The sequence below is a fragment of the Heterocephalus glaber genome, unplaced genomic scaffold (genome assembly GCF_053883595.1).
Source record: "Heterocephalus glaber isolate CG9 unplaced genomic scaffold, H.glaber_assembly_v1.0 deba00001687, whole genome shotgun sequence".
Lineage (NCBI taxonomy): Eukaryota > Metazoa > Chordata > Mammalia > Rodentia > Bathyergidae > Heterocephalus > Heterocephalus glaber.
This window is the reverse complement of record NW_028258412.1, coordinates 21,406,071-21,432,408: the sequence shown is the minus strand read 5'-3', so window position 1 is coordinate 21,432,408 and position 26,338 is coordinate 21,406,071. Positions and strand designations below refer to the sequence as shown.

The 26,338-nt window shown below is 38.7% G+C and overlaps 1 protein-coding gene across 5 annotated transcripts in view; it reads left to right on the top strand.

The window, feature by feature from the left end:
- The window catches only part of Ift81 (intraflagellar transport 81), a 79,665-nt gene that overhangs the window by 46,414 nt on the left and 6,913 nt on the right, over positions 1–26,338 (top strand). For 4 of the 5 annotated variants that reach the window (XM_087198502.1, XM_004843829.4, XM_004843830.4 and 1 more), the window contains 7 exons: positions 2,019–2,168; positions 5,336–5,464; positions 6,416–6,505; positions 17,934–18,020; positions 19,152–19,223; positions 19,306–19,391; positions 25,323–25,368. In XM_087198502.1, coding sequence (XP_087054628.1) covers positions 2,019–2,168; positions 5,336–5,464; positions 6,416–6,505; positions 17,934–18,020; positions 19,152–19,223; positions 19,306–19,391; positions 25,323–25,368 — 660 coding nt within the window. The remainder of the gene's footprint in view (positions 1–2,018; positions 2,169–5,335; positions 5,465–6,415; positions 6,506–17,933; positions 18,021–19,151; positions 19,224–19,305; positions 19,392–25,322; positions 25,369–26,338) is intronic. The other variant, XM_087198504.1, reaches the window with a different exon arrangement.

The following is a 26,338-nucleotide window of genomic DNA, read 5'->3' as shown; positions in this document are numbered from 1 at the left end:
ATTTCTAATATAGTAAATATTGGTAGGAAGAATCTACATAAACAAAATCTCTTTGAGATCCTCAATGATTTTAAGAGCATATGAAGTGTTCCTGGGATCAGAAAGTTTGGGAATCACTATTTACACGGGAAAAGGACAAATACTCCAATAAAAAATGGGCTAAAGATAAGCAAATCATTTTGTTTAAATCCCCATAGATGTACAATAAGCATGATGAAAAAGTGAAGTTGCCTAACAAAGAAATGCAAATAAAAACTAAGGTATTATTTTGCTTGCTTATCAGATTGGTTATAAAAGTATTATAAATAGTCTTTTGAAGGGCAGTTTGGCAGAATGTATCAGAAGCCTATGTTCCCTTTGACCATTTCTGGAAAAATGTTCTACAGAAATTATTGAGTATGTCTGAAGATTCAGCGTGTTTATCATGCTCTTCTTGTATGGTATTAAAAATTCAGAAGTAAACAGAAATCCAGATGATTAATAGAAGAAACAGGGCCTGGGGTTAGCTCAGTGGTTCCGCCGCCTGCCCTGCCAGCACAAGGACCCGAGTTCTATCCCTGGTACCAAAAAAAAAAAAAAAAAAAAGAAGAAGAAACATCCAATGGAAGAAAAACATAGACAATATGTTTTCTGTCTTCTAATTAGTTTAGGGCAGTAGAGCCCAAATGCTCAGTGGCACCTACGTCTTTCTTTTGTGGAACTGGGATTAATCTGACCTGATTACCCTTCCCTGTGTAGTATGTACAATAATATCAAATAATAACCCCTCTGCATAGAACACATTAATAATTTGTGGGTTTGTTCTTTCACCAAAAACATTTCTGCCTTGTAGCTTTTAAAAATAGTGCTGGAGCCCAGCAAGATAGAGAAGGGGAAATTGGCCTAGATATTACCGAGGATAGCACATGAACAGGGTTGATTTCATTTTGGGCGCTTTGCCCAGGACACTTTTAATAGAACATATAGTTACTCTAGGGATTGTGAGTCTGTGGTTATATCAGGTTTACACATTTATCCAATAAAAGGAAAAATTGGAAGTTATCAGACTCTAGGTACATTGATGTGACTTAAAATTTTAGAGCACTTTCTGTGATCCAGCCATTGAAAATTTGCTGTGTGGGTGCTGGATTCCTAAATATTAAAATTCACTCAATCATAGGTAGAAACATGTTTTGAACTTCCTCTAAAATACAACATGTTCTTTGATTTTTTTCAAAGCTTAAGTCAAGTGTATAAAGATGTCTAAATTAGGAATTAGAGGATTATTTTTATGTGATCAATTTTTTATCTCCTTATTTTTAAGACATTTTTGTATAATCAGGAAATAAGCTCTTACTATAGAAACTTTTGTTATAATGTAGTTATAACAGTAGGTAAGATAAGGGCCGGGGATGTAGCTCAGTGGCGCCATGCCTGCCTGGCAAGTGCAAGGTCCTGAGTTCAATCCCAGGTCCTGGAAAAAAATAAACTACCAAAACAGTATGTAAGATATACCCTGAGAAGATTTGTAGTCATTGTCTCCTATTTTTCTTCTTTTATTTATTTATTTATTTTTGGTACTGGGGATCGAACTCGGGTCCTTCCGCTTGCAAGGCAGGCAGCGGAACCACTGAGCTAAATCCCTGGTTTTTTCTTTTTATAGGAGTGAGTTTCTACTTCTTATTAGTAAAGTCTAAAATGAACAGGTGTATGTAAAGTCTTAGAATATTTAAATGAGTCCAGAAAATAAAAATGTACACTAAGTTTTTGAGATTGGCTTTCTCTGTTTTGCCCAGGCTGGCCTTGAACTTGTGATCTTCTGAGCCTTTTGAGTAGTTGGGATTGTAGGTGTATACCTCCTCACCTGTCTCATATAATGTTTTAACTGAGTAGTCTTTCCAAGTTTTCTAATAAAACTAAGTTATTATATACTTGCAATACATGTATTAGTAAGTAGAGAAGGAAAATTGAGGTTATGTATGATACTTAGCTGCTACTCTTGTACTCATTAGATTACATATTGTGGGTTTTTTTTGCAGTTCAAACGATATGTCAGTAAACTTCGAAGCAAGAGTACAGTTTTCAAAAAGAAGCATCAGATAATAGCTGAATTTAAGGCTGAATTTGGTCTTTTGCAGAGAACAGAAGAACTTCTTAAGCAGCGTCACGAAAATATTCAGCATCAGCTGGTAATGTGGTATTATCTTGGGCTGCTGTAACTACAAATGCCAGGAGATTTATGTGTTACAGCTTTATACTGTGGTCATTATTTTTACTGGAAAACCCATAAAATTATTAGTATTCTCTGATTAATTATACAGATGTCATAAAAGCTGATTCATTTATTTTTAATGTAGCAGTAAGCACTGCCTTTTTAAAATGTGTGCTGACTTTGGGATTATTAATAGAAGTTGAAGTCCAAGTAGGTTTTTCCTTTGATTAGCTATTTAATTTGAGTAAAATTATCATTCCAAGAGAGTGACTGTAAAGCATTTATATCTCGTGCCCTCCTAGGCAGAAATTTCTAAACATGTACTTCCAAGGGACTTTGGGAAGAAATTTCTGTGGTGGGTGCTGTGTGGAAGGTTTCTGTGGGCAGTATCTGTGTGTCCCTCGGTTGTCAGAAGAGTTGAACCCACCACAACGCTGTTGTCACTGCACGCTGGCCCCTCTGCGTTCCTTGGTTAGATTTTTTTCTTTCACCCTTGGGGAAACTATTTCATCAGGATGGTGCTTCCCAGCCAGCAGTAATCTGGGAGAGTAAATGACATTCAACCAGTTGCCGTTCCTTTTAGCTGACAGTGTGAACTTTGCCGTTTCATGCTAACAATTATTGTTGGCTTCTAGAGAATTCAAGATTGAGAATTTACTGTGAATCAAACATGGATCCGAATAGCACTAGCTTTAAAATTGATAGTAATAACTGCACAATTGTTCATGTTTCCTCTTCTTTATTGGTTATAGCTTCTTTTTGTCATCTTGCTTTTTTGTGTGTGTGCTTTTATCAGAGATTACAGCACAGGCTCTTTGAGTGGTATTCCCTAAAGTTTTGCCTTTACAATGTCCTAGGCAATGTAAGAACCTTACAGTACCCTAACTGCATTTACCTCCTTCCAATATTTTATGTAACCATGGAAATATATCTTTAATTCTAAATATGATTTAATTTTTATTTTTTGTTTTTGTTTTTTGTTTTTACTACCAGGGATCAAACTCAGGATCTTGTGCTTGCAAGGCAGGCGATGGAACCACTGAGCTAAATCCCCAGCCCTGTTTTTGTTTTTTTTGAGACAGGGTCTTGCTGTATAGTTCATGCTGCTCTTGAACTCACAGCAGTCCTTCTGCCTCAGCCTCCCAAGTGCTGAGATTACAGGTGTGTGCCACCATGCCCTGCCCATTTATTGAATTCTTAATATCAGTTATTATATGTCTTAGTTCTAGAATTTCTTTTTTTTTTTTTTGGTACTGGGGATCGAACTCAGGTCCTTGCACTTGCGCAGCAGGTGGTGAAACCACTGAACTAAATCCCCGGCCCAGTTCTAGAATTTCTATTTGATTCTATTTCATTGATTCCAGTTATTTAAAATGTTCTTCAACTTTTTTAAAAATTGTGTTTCTGAGGATCAAATGCACAGCCTTGTTTGTTAGGTGAGTGCTCCACCACTAATTTACACCTCTAGCCTGGTCTGTCTGTCTGTCCGTCCGTCCGTCTTTCTCTCTCTCTCTCTCTCTCTCTCTCTTTCTTTCTTTCTTGGTTTTTTGAGACAGGGTCTCGTCATGTAGTTCAGGTTGGCCTTGAAATTGTGGCAATCCTCCTGCCTCAGCCTCCTGAGTACTGGGATCACAGATGTGCACCACCGCGCCCAGTATCGTGGCTATTTTAAAGTTCCTATGTGGTAAATTTTTGTTTGTGTTTTTTTCTTGATTTTCACTCTTTTGGCCCTATTAGTAATTTGTGTTGAACATCAAGCATGAAATATGATTAAATTTTAAGGCCCTGGCTGTGTTTGTCTTCCTTTAAGGAAGAGAAAGAGAGACAGAGACAGAGAAGAGAGAGATATTTTTTTTTCCAGATCACCTTGATTTGAGGGTAGTTATTGTTAGGGGTGACTTTTTTAGTTTTCACTTACTCCCAACCTGTTTTTCTTGTGTTTTTATACTTATGGCAGTGACTTTACCCTTGGAATTATTTCTTACTCCTAGGGCCTGCCTCTTAGTCCTGCTTCTAAGGAGTTCCCTTGGGAGGCTTCAGCTGATCCCCTGGGGCATTTACCGCAGCCTGATACCTGAAGAAGTCTTGAATCCCCACCTCCAGTGCCCTAGCTCTGTGAAATTGTTGACATCTGATTACACTTGGTTTGTGAGAGTCTTAGCCTCCTTGTGCACAGATTAGGATTTTGGTGATGCTTAAAGAGGAAATTACAGGCAGAATTTTGGGCCTGTAATTCTCTGTAATTCCCCCTATCCCTGTAGGTCTCAGTCCTGTTGACAGCCCCAGAATTCTAGCTCCTCTTCTGTTCTCTCTTTCCTTGTCCTTCTCTCCTTTTGTTTCTTCCATTTTCCGCTCTCTCCAGTAAGGTTTTCAAACCTTCCGTTTCACTGGAACTCCTCTTCCCAGATCACTAGTCCTTTCCCATTGCTAACTCCAGTGATCACTTCTCCCTCCTTTTCTTCTCCAGCCTTCTAACCGCGTTTAGCTTAGTTGTCATTCCCTCCTCCCGCAGAACGCTCCTTCACTTGGCTTCTGGGACTCTGCACTCCTGGTTCTTTCCCAGGCTGATGTTCCTGTTCCAACCCCTGTGGAGCTGCACTCCTCACTTCCTTCAGGGCTCTGCTCACAGATCATTTCGGGAGGCCTTTCCTACTCCCTTAGGATTGACAATTCCAGCCTCATTCTCACCTGGCACTCTATGTATTGTACTTATTTATTTGCATATTGCTTATTTACTCCCAACAGAAGTAAACTGTGAGGGAAAAGGTTTTTTTTTTCTTTTTTCTTATCTGCTGTATCCTGGTGCCTGGAACTACATGTGGTATAGTAGCTATACAGTAAATATTGCATGAATGATTCACCAAATATTTATTGAGCACATCCTGTGCGTTAGGTTCTGTCCTAAGAATGTAGCATCAGTCTAAGGCCTAAAACTAGAAATACTTCTATGCACCTGAGGCAATGAAATTTAGTGTTGGCTTTTAACATACGAAGGCATGTAAAATTGTCCTTTACGAGTCTAAACAAATGTACTAACAAACAGCCTTTTTCTAAATGTGAAGTCTGCATACTTCTTATGGGAACCAGCAGGGTGTTGACACCATTTTGGGGTTTTTTTTTGTGGCTTTTATTTCTGATTTACAGCAAGCTATTGAGGAGAAAAGGGGCGTATCTGGGTATAGTTACACCCAAGAAGAGCTAGAAAGAGTGTCGGCACTGAAGAGTGAAGTCGATGAAATGAAGGGACGCACGTTGGATGACATGTCCGAAATGGTGACTGCACTTGCTTTTCCATTTCCTTACAGTCTACTAGTGCTAGAAAGCAGGTGTTTTTGTGTTTTGTTTTCAGGGAAACATTCAAACTTTCATCTCTGCACAAGACTTCTATTCTTTAATTTGTTTTTATCAAACTTACTTGAATTTCTCCATTCTAATAAGATTGTTAACTTCTAATAGTTTATGCATTTTGTATTTTTTATTTAGAAAAGTTATATAATACTAAGGAAATAGTTATAATAAAAATAAGTTTTTCCAAGTCATACTACCCTACCTAACAAAATATTTCATTTTTTGTATATGCCCTTAATATCTTTTTATATGCGAGGCTGTAACTCAGCAGAAGACACTGGTACATTCTCATCACACATTATAATATTGAAATCTTTCCCTTCCTTGTTGCTAAATAGCTGCTGCTCAAAACTCCCAGTGTAACCTTGTCTACTTTGAGCATTTCCCTAACCTTCTGGATTTTACCAAAACCTAACTCCTCAAAAAATTAGCATTTAGTACAGAAGAGAACTCCAAGACCCTGTTCCTTATGATTAGCATCCTGATAGGTAACTACTTATGGCATTCAGATTGTTAAGTATTGTGAATATAATTCCATCTATATTTATGTATATTTTACATAACCTACATAACTATATATATTTGTATATAATATAAATAATAGTAGTTATATACAGGCAACTTTGCTATTTATTTTATTAATTTAATAATAGATTAAATTATTTTCCAGTCTTGATAATTGAAATTTTAAATGCATTTTGGTAAATGGTATTCCATCTTGCTGAGGAATAAAAATTTATGAAGTCCTTTCTACAGTGTTTGGCACTGAAGTAATTTACAGTTTTTTTACTCTTTAACACTAAAAAAAATTTTATGCATATAGTATTTTCTCTTTTGAATCTTTTTAAAGACATTATGATTTTTGTTAAATGGCAGGTAAAAAAACTGAATTCCCTAGTATCTGAAAAGAAGTCATCTCTAGCACCAGTTATAAAAGAACTACGACAGTTGCGTCAGAAATGTCAAGTAAGTGAATTTGATTTTGTGGGGTTTTATTTTTTTTGGTGTTCCATCTTGTTTATATATACTATTTAGACTATCAGGTATTCTACTTGGGTAATTATAGAAAACAAATTATTATTGTTATTTTGATATGATTCAGCAAAAAAGAGTAATAATATGACCTATAAAGGTTTTTGTTTAATTCATGCTCTCATTTTGTCACAAATTAGTGGAAAGAGGGAGGAAAAGAAGAAATTTAAACTGAAATCCACAGATGGAACCAAAAAAGATTTTTTCTTTATACTATATGCAATTCAGAGCTGGATGTGGTGGTGCACACCTGTAATCCTAGCACTTGGGAGGCTGAGGCAAGAGGATTGCTGTGAATTGAGGCCAGGCTGGGCTACATAGTGAATTCAAAGCCAGCCTAACCTATATAGTGAGATGTTATCTCAAAAAACATTAATCAATCAATCAGTCAATCATATGCACATCAGGGCTGTAAATAAATCATATTCTTTTGTGGCCAGGTAAAAGTTCATCCTGTTAATGAGTGATGACAAGTTAACTTTAAATTAATGAACTTGGATGGGAGGCAAGGTAAGGGGCAAACTATGATAGCTTACAAGAAGTGATGAAATACCATTACTTGGAAGCTAATTTTATTTATTTATTTTGGGGAGCTAATTTTAACTCCTACTTTAAACTGTCAGAAGGTCAATACCCTCCACAAATCCCAGATCAGGTGGTCTCCACCATTTGACATTAGCAGTCGTTTTTTCATCATACTGATATTGGGGAGATAAACTCCCAGCCTGCTAGATGTCAGATATGCCAAGTTCATGTCCCCCAAAATCGAAGAATGAATTTTAAGAAACAACAGAGGTTAAGGTTTATTGAGAGACAACTCATTGCTCCTGATAGGAGGGGACTTGAAAGGGGGTTGCCACCGAGGCCACTTCTCTAAGAATGTTTTATAGAACAAAATCACAAGGTAGGTCGAACAGTGTTCAACCAATAAGATTACAAGTACAGCGGCTTAGTTAATATTGATCCAGAAGGGAAGCAGACCATGTAACAAGGGTACGTGGAAAGTGCAAAGGCATTTTTAGGAAGGGGTGAGTCTAGATGATCTGGTCACCCACTTGGGTGACTGATGTCTATCTGGATTTTAGTGGACTTGGTGATACCAATTACAGTGTAATTCCAAGTTATGGCTTATCTCTTAGGGAGGCATGGAGGCCTGATCAATATATATCTTTATTTTGAGGCCTGGCCTTCAACAGATGTGCCTCCAGCCACAGTTCTAATGTCTTTATTTTTTCTTCTGACTTCCTTGAGAGCTCAGTCCCTCTCTAACTGTATTTTAATTTCTATCTAACTTAGCTGTCTATAATAATATAATAATAAAATTTGAAGTCTGGCTGGACGTGATGATGCATGCCTGTAATCCCAGCACTTAGGAGACTGAGACAGGAGGATCGTCAAAAGTTTGGGGCCAATGTGGGCTACATAGTTCAAGGCCAGTGAGACCCTGTCTAAAAAAAGAAAAGAAAAGAAAAGAAGTCTTTAAGTCCGAATATGAGGTGTGCTGTATGTGCCTGAGGATAGACCTAGAAAACCCTTCATGAATGCCATCCATAGAGAAGTCAGAGATAAGCAGCACAAAAAATGATACAGGTTTTGAAATTAGTTAAACATAATTTCTTTTTTATAGACAGTGTCATGGAGTCTGAGATAGGTTTAGTGGTTTATCCAAATAGACAAGTGGGTAGTGAGAGAGTTGGGGGTCAACTCTATCATGTGCCATACACACCACTACCGTGGCAGGGAAAATGAAGAGATGATCCCTGTTTTCTGGAGTTTATACTCTGTTAGGTGGGAGGAGACAAGCATGTGACAAAATTCAAGCAAAATAAAAGATAGCCCATTTCAGGCTGGCGATTTAGCTCAGTGGTCCCACCACCTGCCTCGCAAGCGCAAGGTCCCGAGTTTGATCCCTGGTACCGAAGGAAAAAAAAGATGGCCCATTTTAAGAGCAAATTAGAAAAATATGATTAGGATAATACACCTAACTGAGAAGGAAAGAGGAACCAGATGAAGTGATAGGAAGGAAACATTTCAGAAAAGATTTTTGAACAAGATTTTCATATTAAGGAGGTCAGTAGTTGTTTTTGTGGATGCTTTCTAATACATTGATTTTCTTAATGGTTTTCTTAAGTAAGCAACTTTAGAGACAAATACCCGTTAAATGTATTTTCAGTGATGTTAAAATGTCTCCCTATTAGTAAGCTAATAAATCTGTAAAGAGTTTTTTATTAAGTCCACTTACATTTTAAATGAGGAGTTTATTAAAAGATACTTAGGACAGGACAGGAATGTGTTGTTAGGGAAATCTAAGGATCAGAACCACATCTGGAGCAGGTAGAGAGGCCCTGTAACCAGGGAGCATTTGGTCAGAGAAGCTTCAGGGGGCTCAGCAGAACTCATGGACAGTCGCAATGAATTGATAGGAATAATATTTACTAAGCACTAGCTACATGCAGTCCATTGTGACATTATTCATTTAGGCCTCACGACAACTCAGGAAGATAGAAACTCCCCCTTTATGCAAATGAACAAATAAACCCAGAGAAGCTATGTCTTGCTAGGAAGTGGCGGAGCCAGGTTCTTCATAACACTTCACTAATAACATGACTCAGAGAATCTCTTTGTGTGAGCCCCTCACTCAGTTTCTGTCACCAACCACTTTTCTTTTTTTTTTTTTTGGTACTGGGGATCAAACTCGGGTCCTTGCGCTTGCAAGGCAGGCGGCGGAACCACTGAGCTAAATCCCCAGCCCAACCAACCACTTTTCACTTCTGTTTCTTTTCTTTGGCTTATGGTTTCTCTTCTTTCTGGGCTGACACACTTGTAACTCCAGCTTGCTTATGGCCCATCATTGTTCATATCTCACAGTATGGCCTTTCTTTCTACACACTTGGTATTAAAGATTTCACTACTAACCGCTCTATTTTCTCTGCTTTTCTCCCACCCTGTGTGTGTGTGTGTGTGTGTGTGTGTGTGTGTGTGTGTTGCTAGAGACCACACCTAGGATCTTGTGCATGCTAGGCAGGTACTCTGCCTCTAAGCTATATCCATACCCTTTATTGAAATTTTTTTGTTGTTTTGAGGCAAGGTCTTCTACATTCTACAGGCTGTCCTTGAGCTCCTGGACTCAAGTGATCTTCCTACCTCAGCCTAATTTGCATCATTATGCATGGTGTGTGTGTGTGTGTGTGTGTGTGTGTGTGTGGTACTGGGGATTGAACCCAGGGCCTTTGCAGTGAGCTATACCTCACCAGCCCTTTTTCATTTTTCACTTACTCTACTAAGTCACCCAACCAGGCTAGTCTCAAACTTGCGATCCTCCTGCCTCAGCCTCTGTAAGTGCTGGGATTACTGGCTACCACATTTTTTTTTTCTTTTTGATACTAGGGATCGAACTCAGAACCTTGCGCTTGCAGGGCAGGCGCAGTGCCACTGAGCTAAAGCCCTGGCCCCCAAAGGTTTACAGCTCTCCAAGCCCATTCTTTTTGGTTTTTTTTTAGGCACCGGGGATCAAACTCAGGACCTTGTGCTTAGAGGCAGGCACGGTGCCACTGAGCTAAATCCCCAGCCATCTGGCTTCCACATTTTTAAAGAACAGTGGTGTTAGGGCCAGGGATATAGCTTAGTGGTTTTGCCACCTGCTACACAAGCGCAAGGACTTGAGTTTGATCCCCAGTACCAAAAAACAGAACAGTGGTGTTTAAAAATACTTTACATTTCCTACTTTAATGACAGACCCTTGGACATTTAAGCAATTTTTTTTTTGAGACGAGGTCTTTCTATGTAATACAGGCTTGCCTTGATCTCACTGTGTAGGCCAGGCTGGCCTCAACCTCGTGCCAAACCTCCTGCCTCAGCCTCCCAAGTGCTGAGATTACAGGCATGCGTCACCACACCCAGCCTGATATTTAAGCAATTTTATAGTGAAATATTAGTATATTTCCTTTCTATTATATTTACAATATATTCTATTTATTTTTTGGGGGTACTGGGGATCGAACTTGAGACCTTGCGGTTGTGAGGCAGGCGGTGGAACCACTGAACTAAATCCCCAGCCCTACTACAATATATTCTAATTTTGAAATTAAACACTATATGAAAATTAAGAGCATCATCAAGTCAGGATGAATAATTTATATTTATCTAAATCTTTTATTATCATCTCACATTAGAATAGCATCTTGAATAGTTTCTTAGGATCAGTTCTAAAAATTATAAGTAATTATATAGAATAAATTACAGATAATTGCTAATATACGAGAAAATCTAAACTAATGATTATTAGAGTCACTGAAATATTTATTGATTGTTGTTTTATGAAAGTAAAGCCATACTTTTGGCAAGAAATTCAAACTGTTCAGAATTGTTTAAGGAAAAGAATAAAAATTATTTTTTGTTCTACGCCCCCAGCACACTCCCAAGAAGTAACAACTATTAACAATTCTTTATATTTTTTCCAGAAATTTTCTGAGAATTAATAAATGGATAATTACTTAGTGGCTAGCTTAAATTTGTTCTCCATACATTTGCTTTACTTTATGGAACACAATTTTTATAGGGGCCGGGGGCATAGCTCAGTTATAGAACTTAGCATGGACAAGGTCCTGAGTTTACTACCTAACATGCATGCCTACACACACACACACACACACACACACACACACACACACACACACACACACACACCCCGAGTTTTAGAAAACAGCTTTTGGGGTGGGCATGGTGGCACATACCTCTAATCCCAGCATCCGAGAGGCTGAGGCAGGAGGATCACTGCAACAGCAAGACCCTGTCTCAAAACACACATATACAAAAAAAGTTTGGAAGGAGATAGAAATCAGTCCTAATATTATATCTGTTTACTTTTGCCTGTTATAATTTTTGCCCATCTTACGCTTTATACTTTTAAAAAATTATTTTAAGTGTATCTCTTGGATAGATCTTGAATTAGGTTTTGCTGTGTGGTACAACATGAAAGGTTATTTTAGTTGGTAAGTTTAGCCCACTTATATTTATTGATATGCAGACATATTTGGTCTTAGTGGTGCATTTTGTGTTTGGCTTTGGTTTTAAAGCCTATAAAAATCAATCTTTCTCTCTCTCTTGCCCTCACTGTGTGTGTGTGTGTGTGTGTGTGTGTGTGTGTGTTCCCACGCATGATGTGTGTGCCCAAATGCTCTGACTTACGGTGTCATCCCAGCCATTACATCCTTCATTCTACCATTAGTCATCCATTTCTTAGTATCTATTAATCCCCATTGTGAGACGTGATGAAATTAGTATATTTTTTCTTTCTTCTTCCTCCACTCCCTTTCCTCAAGCACCTGATTTTAGTTGATTGTACTGTATTTCTTAGTATCTGCCTTCATATGTGAATATGCTTTACTATGACTTAGTGTGTTAGCTATAAACGATATCCTCTCATGTTCCCCCACCCACTCCTAGTAATTAAACGATAAGAAAAACTGCTTGATTACTCTTTCACCCACTTTTCCCTTTCTCCTCCCTGAAGGCTGTTTTGGGGAGTTCCTGCCTTGTCAGGGTAGGTAACATTCACATTCTGTGGTGTTATCCCAGCTCCCATTTTTTTTTTAGGGCTAGGGCTGTAACTGTTAGACCCAGTGGTGCTTACTAGTCCTTCTGGTGCTCCTTGTCTCGCTTCCCTTCGATTGTCTGTAACATGTCCTGTAGTGAAGTCCTCAGAAAAGGCTCAGAAGAGCAGTAGTCCCTGGTTAGTTCTTGCATGTTCTAGAGTTTGTTCCCTATGTGATTCAACTTCAGCTTATTAGATCATAGTGTCTTTCCTTGAGGATTTTGTTTGTTTGTTTGTTTGTTTTTGGTACCAGGGATCGAACTCAGGACCTTGCGCTTTCAAGGTAGGCGGCCGAACCACTGAGCTAAAGGCCCGGCCCAAGGATTTTTTAAATATAGCCCCAATCTGCCAGGGTTAAATGTAGTTGTGAAGAGATCTGAGACCAACTTATAATTTTTTTAGATACTTGATCTTTAAAAGAATGTATATTTTCCAGTTGGTGAGGATTCTCCACGTATGTGTTCATCAGCTCAGGCTTCTTAGATGTGTTCAAAGTTTCCTGGTGAATAGGGAATTGTTTAATGGCCAAAAAGTCTCTGAAACTTTTTCAGATGAAAAGAGTTCTGGAGAAAAAAAGAAAAACACAAAAAAGAAAAGAGCTCTGGAGATAGGTGGTGGTAATAGTTCCACAACATTGTGAGTTACTTAATACCATGGAATTTTGCACTTAAAAAGGGTGAAGATGATAAGTTAGGTGCACCTTAGCACACCAAAAATGCCTTCCTGGGTTTAGAACAAAAGCTTCCTGGTAAATTATATGTTTATATCTTTATTTTTAATTCTCTTTACTCCTGGTAGTGCTCTTTGTCTAAGAGGCTTATTTTGCCTACTGTTAAAGTAGGTATTAAAAAAAAAAGTAGGTGTGCCAACTGTTATGATTGGCATTGCTGGTCCATCTTTTTATTTGTACCCTTTCAGCTCTCTGTATCCTTAGTTTTGTTTTGCATATATCTCATAAATGGCATATATCTGAGCTGGATAGCCAGGCATGGTGACACATGCCTATAATCCCAGCACTCTGGGAACTGAGGCAGGAAGATTGAATATTCAAGCTCAAACCTGGGTAATTTAGCAATTTAGCAAGACCCTGTCTCAAAATTAAAATTTTTTAAAAAAAGGGGATCTGAAGATGTAATCAGTGCAAAGGCCCTGGGTGGCTCATTCCCCAGTACCAAAAACAAAACAAAAGCATAAAGCTAGATTTTGTGTGGGTGTGGTTTCTTACATCCACTTTGAAAATCTGTTTTTAGCCAGGGATGTAGCTCAGTGGCAGAGTGCCTGCCTGGCATGTTCAATCCCTGGTACCCCCTCCCCCAAAAGAGAAAGAAAAATCTGTCTTTTAATTGGTGAGTTTAGTCTTAATTTCCATTTACCTTGGTTTGTTTTGTTTTGTTCTGAGTCAGGGTCTTGCAGTGTAGTTCAGGCTGGCCTCAAACTTGTGGCAATCCTTCTGCCTCAGCCTCCCAAGTGGTGGGACAACAGGCGTGTGCCATCATGCCCAGCATTATCCTGGTTTTCCATACATTTAAAGTTTTTTCTTTTTTTTGGTACTAGGGATTGAACTCGGGACCTTGTGCTTGCGAGGAAGGCACTGGAACCACTGAGCTAAATCCCCACCCCTAGGCTTTTTTCTTTCTTGTTTTATTTTGATAGACAGATAGATAGATAGATAGATTGATTAAGGTACTGGGATTGAACCCAAGACCTTTGCACTGAGCTACCTCCCCGATCCCTTTCTAATTTTTTACAGGTTACCTGGGGTGGGGTCAAACTTGGTGATCTTTCTGCCTCAGCTTCCCAGAATGGTGAGGTTACAGGCATGTGCCATCATACCCAACTTTTTTCTATTTCGTTTATCTTATTTATTATGCTTTTTCTTTGTTTAATTTCTTCTTTTCCATCTTACATTGTACCAACCATGTTTTCTTTTCTTTTTTTCCCTTTCCTGTCCTCTGCTCCCATTCTGATATAATTTACTGTCAAGTTTTTAACATACAAGTCAACTTTAACAAAGTCTAAAGTTAATCAGCATCTTCCAAGCAGAACAGGAACCTTAAAATGATTTAACAGGGCTGGGGATTTAGCTCAGTGGTTTCGCCGCCTGCTGCACAAGCTCAAGGACCCAAGTTCGATCCCTGGTACAAAAAAAAAAAAAAAATGATTTAACAGCCTCTCCTGCCTTATACATGTGTTGTCAGCCTCTGGCATTTTATTTCCCTCTTACTTCTGTCCTATAAAAGTAATTGTCCTAGTGGATGTTACTGTTACAATTACAGCTTTATCATTTCCTGTTTATATTTACCCACGTAGCAGTGTTGGTATTGCTATTTGTTTTTAATTTTAATTTTTATTAGTGTGTGTCTGTGGTACATAGTGATTACACGCATCCCCTTCCCTTCCCATCCCTCCTCCCTCCCTCCATCTCTTGCTCACCTTTCCTTTTGCAAAAGATCTGTCTCCCTGTTCCCTATTATCTAACTTTTATTTTGCTTTTTATGTTTTTGGTGTCTTGTTGTTTTGTTTTTTGGTACCAGTGATCGAACTCGGGACCTTGTGCTTGTGTGGCAAGGGCTGGAACCACTGAGCTAAATCCCTGGCCCTTTTTTTGGTTTCTTATAAGAGAAATCATGTGATATTTAAGTTGGTGTGTCTGATTTACTTCACTTAACATTATTTGCCATTGCTACTTGTGTTTTACTCCTTTCTCATGGATCTAGTTTCCTTCTTCTTGAAATTCAGTTTTCTTTTATTAGCTCTTTCAGTAAAGAATCATTACAATCCTTTTTTTCTTTTCTTTCTTTTCTTGTAAATTAAATAATAGCTTAGTCAGAAAAAAATACTTTTACTGTCTTCTCTTATTGTGTTGAAGGGTCTTGCTGTCAGTTTATAATTTCTTTATAGGTAATAGGTTTTAATATTTTTTATCTTTTTCTTTGGTGGTGTCCATCTAAGTGTAGGCTTAGTTTTATTTACTCTGCTAGAATTTGTGTTTTGTTACACCTGTCACTTTCCTCCTCGCTGAGACACAACACCCAAAACCCACAATTTAAAGGGAAGTTTATGTTGGTTCACAGTTTCAGTCATGGTCAGCCAGCTCTGTGGCAGATACAGGATGGCAGTGGGGCATGGTGGAGGAAAAGGTGACATGGAATCCAAGAAGCTGAGAGAGAAGGGAAGATCCAGGAGGGAACCAAACCCTCCTTGACTCACCTCTAACCAGGCCCCACCTCCTAAAAGCGAGTCAGCTGAACTGGTGGACTGAGCCACTAATGAGTGCAGTGCCCCCATGGTCCCATCCCATTCCAAAGCCCCATCCCTGAACACATCTGAACCATAACACATTCATTCTGGAAAAATTCTGCATGATACCTTCAAATAGCCTCTCCCCCTTTTTTTCTAGTTTGTATTCCATACATTCCTATTAGATACGTGTTAGACATATTTATTCTGTTTCTTATACTTAACCAGAATTTGATATTTTCACCTTTTTGTCTCTGGTTGTGTGGGTAATTTCTTTTTTGTTGTTGTTGTTGTTGGATAACTTCTTGAGCTATTTCCTAGTTCATTCTTATATCTCCTCAGTGGCATGCAATCTTAAGTTTATTCTATCCATTTAACTTTTTTTTTTTTTTTGGTACCAGGGATCGAACTCGGGTCCTTGCACTTGTGAGGCAGGCACCGGAACCACTGAGCTAAATCTCTGGCCCATTTTTTTCTAATCTTTTATTCCTAGTTCTTAAGTTGTTATTTTAAGCATACTTATTTAATTATGTATAGTATCCAGAGATCCTTGAGGGGTAATCTTGCTGTTTATATCTTGTTATATTTTTTTGCCTAGTGGATCAATCATTTCCTTATATTAAGATTTCTGGGGTTGGGGATTTAGCTCAGTGGTGCTGCCACCTGCCTCATAAGCGCAAGGTCCTGAGTTTGATCCCCAGTACCAAAAAAAAAAAATTTCTGCTTCGAGATAGTGAGCTTACCTTTAGCAGGGTTTTGTCTCTTGGATCCTGGCAGCTGGGATAGAGTGTGTCTACTTCCAGAGTGGTTTTGTCATTGTTCCACCAGGTTTTTTAGAAATATCAAAAGATTGAAGATGATTTCGAGCTAATGTTCTTGACCACATAGGCCAAAGAGGCTTTCATCAACTGTGGTATCTTCATCTCATTGAGAAGCCCAACAACTACCTAAGTACGTGGCATCTGCTACCCCTTATCCCGCTGAGGGTGTGTGTGACTGTCACCCTTGAGAGCCATCAGTGTCTATTGGTCACATGGAGACACACAAGCCCCAGCCCCTTTTGCCACAGCCCATGGTGCTGTCCTGGTCATGCTATGCAGGCACACTCATGCTGCATTCCTCATCCATGGTCACTCTTCCTTTCCCAAGGACACTGCTATGAAATTCTCGGCTGGTGTTAGCTCTGATCACAAGTTAGTTCCCAGGTTGAAAGCAGCTGGGATTTACTTCAGTAAAGGCGTAGGTCCTGTGCTCTAGCTTCCCACTGTGCACAGGCCTGAGGCTTTTCTTATGCCTGCCTGGGTATTAAACTACTCTCACCAAGACTGACTGCCCTAACACATAGCAAGACCCTGACTCAAAAAAGACTGGGCTGGGGATTTAGCTCAGTGGCACCACACCTGCCTCAAAAGCGCAAGGTCCTGAGTTTGATCCCCAGTACCAAAAAAGCAAAAAAACAATACTGACTGCCCTCCTCCTTCTCCAGTGGTAGCCACCATGTGTCAGCTCTTGTTTTTGGCCCTGGTAATTCCTATTACCTCCCTAAGAATTCAGTTCATCTCTGGATTTATTTTATTTTATTTTTCTCCGTCTCTGGATTTAACAATATTTTTCCTCTACCATATCAAGTATTTTCAGATACTTATATTTCTAGATATTTGCAGCAGATTTTCAGATTATCTCATTCAAAATATTTCAGTAGAATAAACTTTGAAACTAGTAAAATAGCCTAAACTCTGATTAAATTCTGACTCTACCTCTTTTCAGCAGTATAATCTTTGGCAAGGTATGTGGCCTTCCTGAAAGTTCTGCAAGCATTATGTGGCAGTAGCAATGCCTCCTTCATGGGCCTGTGGTAAGATTTAGCTATGGTCAGGAGCCCAGGTGAAACACCCTAGCAGCCATGAAATTCTTCTGGTCAGGCCCCCAGCTAATCTTCATCCTCTCTCACCACTTCCCAGATGCACTGCAGCATAATTAACTCTTGTAAGTTCCTTAGTTGTTCGTGTTCTCTTCCTTCATACATAGTGTTGTTCCTTTTTTAGAAAACACCCCTTCTCCTTATTACCTTCCCCTTAACAGTTCTTACTAATCCTTTATGCTCAGTTTAAGTATCAGTTTCTCCAGGAAGTCGTCCCTGCTGATCTCAAAGCTGGATTAGGTCAGAGTCCTGTGTGCCCCGGGACACCTTGCGTTTGTCCCTAATGTTACCTCCCATGCATAGCTCTCAGCAGCCTGTTTACTTGTCTGAACGTTACTAAGGGGAAGAACTTCAGGCTGTTTTCTTCACTGTTTTGTCTCCAGCCTAATAAACATTATGGCACACAGCACTATACATGGCAGCTATTATTCTTATCAGCACCTCCATCTGTCGTAATTCTCAAATGTCTGATTGTTGTATAAATAACTCTTAAGTATGCCAAGAAGCTTAGAGTTAAGTTACAAGACTGACAAGGGCACACATTGTTTCAGAGGCACATTTTAGACCTTTGTTTTTCACTTATTCTGTCATTTGCCCTTTCGTACTAGGAACTAACCCAGGAATGTGACGAAAAGAAATCCCAGTATGATAGCTGTGCAGCAGGACTTGAAAGTAGTCGGTCCAAATTAGAACAGGTAAGAAGAGTTTTATTAAAACAATTTAACAAAAACTGCCTGTGTAGCAAAAACTGCATGTGTATTTTTACTACATCATGCCAAAAGATTCCCAAATCTTTATCATCATCTCCTAGCCTGTCTCCTAAGCTCCTGAGATTATTATTTCTTTAAACTTTATGCACACAGTGAATTTTTCCACCTGTACCACTGTTGCCAAACCCCAACATCCATCAGTCCTTTTCCAAACTCCCAGAGTAACCACATATTCTGCTGTCCTGGTTTACCTCTCTTGTCTTCCTAAGTTTATTCTCCATAGAATCGCACCAGAGAAGCCTGTTTCAAATTTAGTCCACTCTGCATTGGCTTCCTTTTGTATTTAGAATAAAATCCAACATCCAAACTCTGATATTCAAGGCTCTACCTGCCTCCTTACTTCCTGTTCACAACTGTGCTCTGCATGTGTGAGCTTCACCCACATGGGCCTTCTTCCTAAGCTCTAGAGGGCCAAGTTCACTTCCACCTCCAGGCTTTTGCCCATCTTTCCTCTGCCTGGGATGCTCTGCCCTGACTCTTTCCCTGGCGCTTTGCTTTTCATCATGCAGTTTTCAGCCTAACAGGCATCTCCTCCTGGAGGACTTCTCTGCTCACCCTAATATTTCCCACTCTGCTCCCCAGCCTGGCCTGCCCTATCTCTGTCACATTGCACTGCTGACTTTTCTTCGTAGTGCTTATCCCCACCTAAGTCACCTTCATATGGGATTCCTTGTTTTTGGCCGCCGGCTGTCACTGTGCTTTACTTGAGCGAGAGCAAGGACCTGTCTGTCTGCCTTGTTCGCTGTGTGCCCAGCATATATGCAGAATTAATGAACGAGTAACTTGAGCAATAGAATAGTGTCTACAATGATTTCAGCCTATTCTGTTAGACAACCTAAAATTGCAGAAGAGGAAGTGACTGGGCTGGGATGTAGCTCAGGGACACCATGCCTGCCTCAAAAGTGCAAGATCCTGAGTTCGATCCCCAATCCCCAGTACCAAGAAGAAGAAGAGGAAATTACTCCTGATGGCGCCTTTGTTGGACATTTAAAGTCATCCTCTCTGCATCTGTCTTATTCTTCAATAATGTTGCCCATTTAAAATTATATGTTGCAGGAAGTTAGAGGACTTCGTGAGGAATGTCTTCAGGAAGAAAGTAAATACCATTATACAAATTGTATGATTAAGGTAAGACAAGGAAAGTGGGTCAGAAACCTTTCTAAGATTTTTCTGTATCAGAAACCCCCCTGAAAGTTATCTTTCCATTTAGAACCTAGAAGTTCAGCTTTGTCGTGCTACTGAAGAGATGAAGGCCTATGTCTCTTCTGATCAGCAGGAAAAAAGGAAAGCAATCAGGCAAGGAATATTTTTATTTTCATATTGAGTTACTTTTTATGTTCACCTGTAGAAATATAAATAAAATGAGATTATGCAAATTTAGAATATTTAAATAAGTAGATGTTAAGATATTTTTTAGGACTAAACCTTACTAAGCATCTTCTGGATATTCCACCCCTGCTAAGTAGAAATACATGTAATTTTATTTCTTGCTTGCTTACTTTTTCAAATGTGGTAAAATATATATAACATAAAATTTGCCACTGTAGCCATTTTTAAGTACTCAATTCAGTAGCACAGATTATATTTAAAATGCTATGCAGAGGCTGGAGATTTAGCTCAGTGATAGAACACTTGTCTAGCAAGTTTGAGGCCCTGGGTTCCGTCCTCAGCACCAAAAAATTAAAAAACAAAAGAGCACAAAAAACTGACAAACAAGCAAACAAAAAAGCACAAAAAAGAATGCTGTGTAGTCATTGCCACTGTATGTTTTCAAAACTTTTTCATCACCTCCAACAAATTTTTACAGCTATTGAACATTAACTCCTCATCCCCAACTCCCCTAGGATATATATAATTTTATGGTTGCTCCTTTATAAGTATTAGCATTGGTCTCTTTTTAAAGCCCTGCATGCTAATTGTGGAGTGTGCTGACTGCGTTTTTTGCTAGAAACTATGTGATTGCAGTGTGCCAGCCTTCAAAATAAGAAGGGTGTGTAGATACTGCTTAGTCCTTATATGGTGATTTTAAAAATTTTTTTTTAATTTTATTTTTATTTTTGTTTTTTTGGTACCAGGATCAAACTTGGGTCCTTGTGCTTACGCAGCAGGTGGTGAAACCACTGAGCTAAATCCCCGGCCTGGTGATTTTTTTTTTTAAACCTAGCTTGTGGCATACTATTATAAATCAAATCCTGCTTTAAAAAATAAATTTGGGGGCCAGGGATTTAGCTCAGTGGTTCTGGCACCTGCCTCGCAAGCTGAGGACCCGAGTTCTATCCCCGGTACCAAAAACAAAAAACAAAAGTGAAAAAATAAATTTGTAGCTGGGGATTTAGCTCAGTGGCACTGCACCTGCTTCAAAAGTGCAAGCTCCTGAGGTCCTGAGTTCAATCTCTGGTACCACAGAAATAAATAAATAAATAAATTTGAAGATTCGTGTGTGGTGGCACACGCCTGTAATTCTGGGACTCGGTGCTTGAAGCAGAATTGCAGGTTCAAACCCAGCCCTGAGCGTCTTAGCAACTTAGCATAGCCAGGTCTCAAAATAAAAGGGGCTGGGGATGTAGCTTAGTATGAAGACCCTAGGTTTAATCTCCAGGACTTGAAAAAAAAATTGCTAGCTGCAAAATAAAATGCAGTAATTGAATAAGATAAGCTTTCTTTACTTCTCTTCACAACTCAAATGTTATGCTTTTACCACCCAGTAAGAACTCAAAGAATATGATTCACATGTATTAGAGATTACATTTGAGATTATGAGTGGCATGTACATTAATAGTAGAAAAAGGAATCCAAGAAATAGAGCATCTTGCAGAATCTGAATTTTGTTTGTTTGTTTGTTTGTTTCTATGGTACTGGGGATCAAACTTGGGTTCTTGTGTTTGTGAGGCAGGTGGCAGAACCACTGAGCTAAATCCCTGGCCCTGAATCTGAATTTTTAAAAAACATATAGTGCACTGGGATACGAGCCAGACTGAAAATATCCTATAAATAGAACAATTTTTTTAACACACACTCTCACATATTAAACTAAAACTCTCCTTGTTCAGATTCTTTCATAGCCTGTAAGCTTTGCTCTTATAAATATATGTGTCAATGCTAAGAAGTGAGAATAGTTAAGTTTCTTATTGAAAAATTTAAAAGTTCTATGGAGACTGAGGCGGGAAAATCACTGTGAGTTTGAGTCCAGCTTGAGTGCCGTAGTGAGTTCAAGGCCAGCCTGGACTACACAGCAAGACCCTGTCTCAAAAAAAAGAAGAAAAAGAAAAGGGTTTTAGAAATTAAGTTCCATTTCTTCTGAAGTTATCAATATAAATAGTAAAGAAGGAAATAATTGCTCCTGAACTATTTTATGATCATTTTTCCAGAAAGATGTTCTTTGTCATTTAAAAGTCATTACAGACAGTTGTGGTGTTGCACACCTGTGATCCCATCACTGAGGAAGCTGAGACAGTAGGATCCTGCTGAGTTCAAGGCCAGCCTGGACTATGTAGTGTGACCCTGTCTCAAAAAAAAAAGTCACTTGGCCGGGAATTTAGCTCAGTGGTTTCGCTGCCTGCTGCGCAAGAACAAGGACCCAAGTTCAATCCCCGGTACCAAAAAAAAAAACCCAAGAAGTCACTATAAACTTTTCCCTTTCCCTAGTTTTTCTGTAGAAAAATACTGTGCCTGGGCCAGGGATTGAGCTCAGTGGCACCGCATCTGCCTTGCAAACGCAAGGTTATGAGTTTGATTCCCGGTATCCTCCCCCCGAAAAAAAAGAAAGAAAGAAAAATACTGTACCATGACTATAGCAGTACATGATAAGAAATTATGGATAAAAATGGAGTTGATTACATTTCCAAATTCATGGATTCATGTCTAAAATATTATTGACAATATTTTTATTAGTATCCCATTTTTGAGCTTATACAGTTTTTTCTGGTAAACCCAAAGATATAAGAAATTAGTTTGGGGTGGCACACACCTATAATCCCAGCACTCTGAAAGGCTGAGGCAGGAAGATGGCAAGTTCAAGCCCAGCCTGGGCAACTTAGCAAGACCTAGTCTCAAAAAATAATAAAAGGGTTGGGCCAGGGATTTAGCTCAGTGGTTCTGCCGCCTGCCTTGTAAGCACAAGGACCCAAGTTTGATCCCCGGTACCAAGGAAAAAAAAGGGAGGTTGAGGATTAGCTCAGTGCAAAGGCCCTGGGTCCAACCCCCAGTACCACAACAAAAAATAAAGAAAAGAAATTAGCATGATTTTAAGAAACCGTTTACAAATTTTAAACTTTATTTAAGTTAAAGAGGTATAATTCAGAGGCCAGGGATTTAGTTCAGTGGTTCTGCCGCCTACCTCAAAAGTGCAAGGTTCTGAGTTTGATCCCCAGTACCCCCCACCCCCCACCAGAAAAAAAAGGCATAGTTCAGAGTCCTGGAGTCAGACCTAAAACTTTGTTCTAATCTGGGTTTTGTTTGTTTGTTTGTTTGGTACCAAGGGGGATCGAACTCGGGACCTTGCACTTGCAAGGCAGGGGACAGAACCACTGAGCTAAATCCCCAGCCCCTAATCTGGGTTTTTCAGATTAGAACAAACTTGAATGTTTGTTGACCTTGGGCAAGTTGCTTCATCACCTGCAAAATAAGAAAGATAAGATCAGGCCAGGTATGGTGTATGCAGCAGTGCTTTGTCAGTCATCTAGCACGATTTCCTGGAGCACAGAGGCCTTCTTTGTCCTGTTTTGTCTGGAGCCCAGAGCATATGTGGAACATAACCAATACCTTGTGCTCTTTTCCTTTGCTTTCTTTCCTTCTTCCTTTCTTCCAAACACTGCAGATTGAACCCAGGGCTTCATGCATGCTAGGCAAGTGCTCTACCACAGAGCTACACTCCTAGCCCTGTAATTATTACTTAAATTAATTGAACAGATAAAAAATTAGGTTTTAGTATTTATAATAGACTCGAACCTGCTGCTTTCTTTCTTACTGTTTTTTGGGGGTATTTTTTGTTGTTGTTGTTGTTGTTTTTTGAGACAGGGTTTCAAGGCCAGCTTGAACTCACTATGTAGCCCAGGTTAGCCTCAAACTCAAGGTGATCCCCCTGCCTCAGCCTCCCAAGTGCTGGGATTACAGGTGTGTGCCACTATTCCTGGCGCCTGTTGCTTTCTGAAGAGATTTTTATATAAATGAAAATGCTCAATTTGTACAATTCTCAGGCCTAGGGTAATAAATGAATTATATCAAAGTATCTGAGCTATAACTGTACATTCTTCTTGAGTAATAAGTCAATTTACATCCTCCTACTTGTTTTTCTTTGGAAAGCTGAAAAGGCAAGCAGTTTGACTTAGTATCTCATAAATTTTAAATATAAAATGAAAGTTCGTCAGGATTGTGTTTATTTTTTCTTCATTCTGCCTTTATGTCAGCTCTATAAGGAGCTAGGGAGTTGGCAGCAGAGGGATTGCTGTGTTACACTGCTATATTTTCCCTTTTGTGGTTTATAATTTCTTAGATTCTCAATTTTCTATCATTTTATTCTACTTAAATATTACAATGTAGTTTTACACAGAAAAAAAAAATCTGTTTAAATTCAAATATAAAGTCTAAGGCTGGGCATGGTGGTACATGCCTGTAATCCCAGCACTCAGGAGGCTGAGGCAGGAGGATCCCTGTGAATTTGAGGCCAGCCTGGATTACATAGTGAGTTCAAGCCCAACCTGAACTGCATAGCAAGACCTTGTCTCAAACAAACAAACAAACATAAAACAAATCTAAAATCTAAAATCTCTCTTACACTTTGTTACTCTTTGTTATTTATTCCTTTGACCTCATTCTTCAGTCTTGGTCACTACATGTCACCAACTTTAAATCTCATTTTGTCTTATGCATTATGAAATGTGCTTTTATTTAAAGAACAAAGTTCAATATTATTTGTGTTTCTTATTTTTACATTAAAATTTATGGGGTTTTTTAGCTTACAAAAGAAATACTTACAAAAACAAAAAGTCATCAGGCTGGGAATTTGGCTCAGTGGTGCCGCACCTGCATTGCAAGCGTAAGGTCCTGAGTTCGATCCCTGGTACCACAAAAAACCCCCCAAAAACCAAAAAGTCATCATGCAGTAGTATGTACAGATGAATGCCATCCACATTGCCATGTCTCAGACCTTAACAAAGTCTGCAGTAGGGCCGGGGACTTAGCTTAGTGGTTCTCCCACCTGCCTTGCAAATACAAGGACCTGAGTTCGATCCCTGGTACAAAAAAAAAAAAAAGAAAGTCTGCAGTTAATACTTTGGTGTGCATTACAACTTGTTCTTTCCCTGTATGTTTGTTAATACACACATCTGTACATCTGTGTGTATGTTACCAAGTGCATGGGAAATATGTGTGTATGTATATATATACATGTATGTATACAAAGATAAGATTAAACTGTGTATATAATTTTCTTTTAATAACATATCTAAAATTGCACTTCAGTATTTGCAGATCTACTTCATTATTTTTTAGAATTCTATATTATTCTTTTGAATGGATATACCATAATTAAATATTTCTCCATCTTTAGACAATTATTTAGTTGTTTTGCAAATTTTCATTATTCATATTGGTGAAGTAAAAGTGTTTGTTTTTATATTCATTATATTATGGGAGTTTTTTCTGTAGGATGACTTCCTTGAAGTAGAATTGCAAAATTAGTTCCTATTTAGTGTTTATTTAAAACATTTACCAGGGTGTAGTGGCACATGCCTCTAATCCTAGCACTCTGGAGGCTGAGGCAGGAGGATCACCACAAGTTTGAGGCCAGCCTAGACTCTGTAGTGAGTTCAAGGCCAGTCTGAACTACATAGTGAGACCCTGTCTCAAAAAACAAAACCAAAAATATATCCTTTATCTTTTCTGCAAACCTCATATTAAACCTTTGTATTTAAGTATAATTTAAGCAAATAGGCTGCCATTTTTTAAACAGTAGATTAAACAGAAATAGTGCTTAGCATCTTAATTCTCTTAATTTTCTATGCAGTTGTTTTGGCTTCTTTTTTCTTTTTTGCCTAAATTACTGTTTACTGGAAGAACTGACTAAAGATGGGGAAGGACAAAAGTATTTGATAGTAGGTTTCCCTCTGATTCCCATATCCCAAAATATATTGTCTAATTTATTTAAATAGAAATGTTAATGTATAATTCAGTTTGGTGATTAAATCAATTGAAATAAATCGAAACTAAATCATTATGTTGACTCCCTAGGGAACAGTATACCAAAAATATTGCTGAACAAGAAAACCTTGGGAAGGTAAGAATTCTTTATTTGTAAAAGTGTCTAATTCAGGATTTTATTTTATGGTTATGGTATTGTCATTCTTTTTAAAAGGTTAAAATATATAATTTCTGAGGAGAAATTTTTATTTCTTTTCAAAGATGAAGATCCTTCCTTGGAAATTTTGGGGCTGGGAGTACAGCTCAATGGTAGAGCACTTACTTGCCTAGCACGCCTTTTGTTCTGATCTCCAGAATCAATGTGAAAAACAACAAAAAAGAAGAAAATTCTTGGGAGTGTTAGGAATCAAGCCAAGGGCCTCATGTATGCCAGGAAAATGCTCTCTACCACTGTGCTACATCCCCAACCCTGCAATGGATTTTAGAAAGAAAAGAAATCATCTACTTTTAAATAGAGTTCACAGTGAGCTTCTATGATATAGTTTTCAGATTATTCTTGCATATCTGTGTTTATTTATACACATATATTTATTCTTTATTTAATAAAGACAAAGCTTTTACTGTGATCTAGGCACTGTGTTAAGCCCTCTACAGATATCAATTTATTTAATATAAATAATTGAAAAACCGTATGTTTTAGTTTTCTGTTGCTATACCAACATACCTACAATAATGCAAACAGTTGAAAGCCTTAATGTGATAGTTTTCCATTGCTGTATCAGAATACCTGAAGTAGTAAACTTAGAAAGGTTCGTTTGGCTGGTGGTTTAGAGGCTGCAGCCCATGATCAGTGTGTATTGCTGTTTGACCTCTGAAGGGAGTGCAGGACAGTGATGGCACATAGCCAAGCAAACTGCTTACCCCATGAGCAGAAAGCTGCAAAAGCAGCAGAGGAAGGGAAGAGAGACTGGCTTCCCAGAGGCAGCCCCCAGGGACCTGAGCAACTCCTACCAGGGCAGGTTCCACTGCTCTGCAATTGCAGCATTGTGGGCACCAAGCCTTTAACATATAGACCTTTGGAGACACTCAAGATCCAGACTATGACA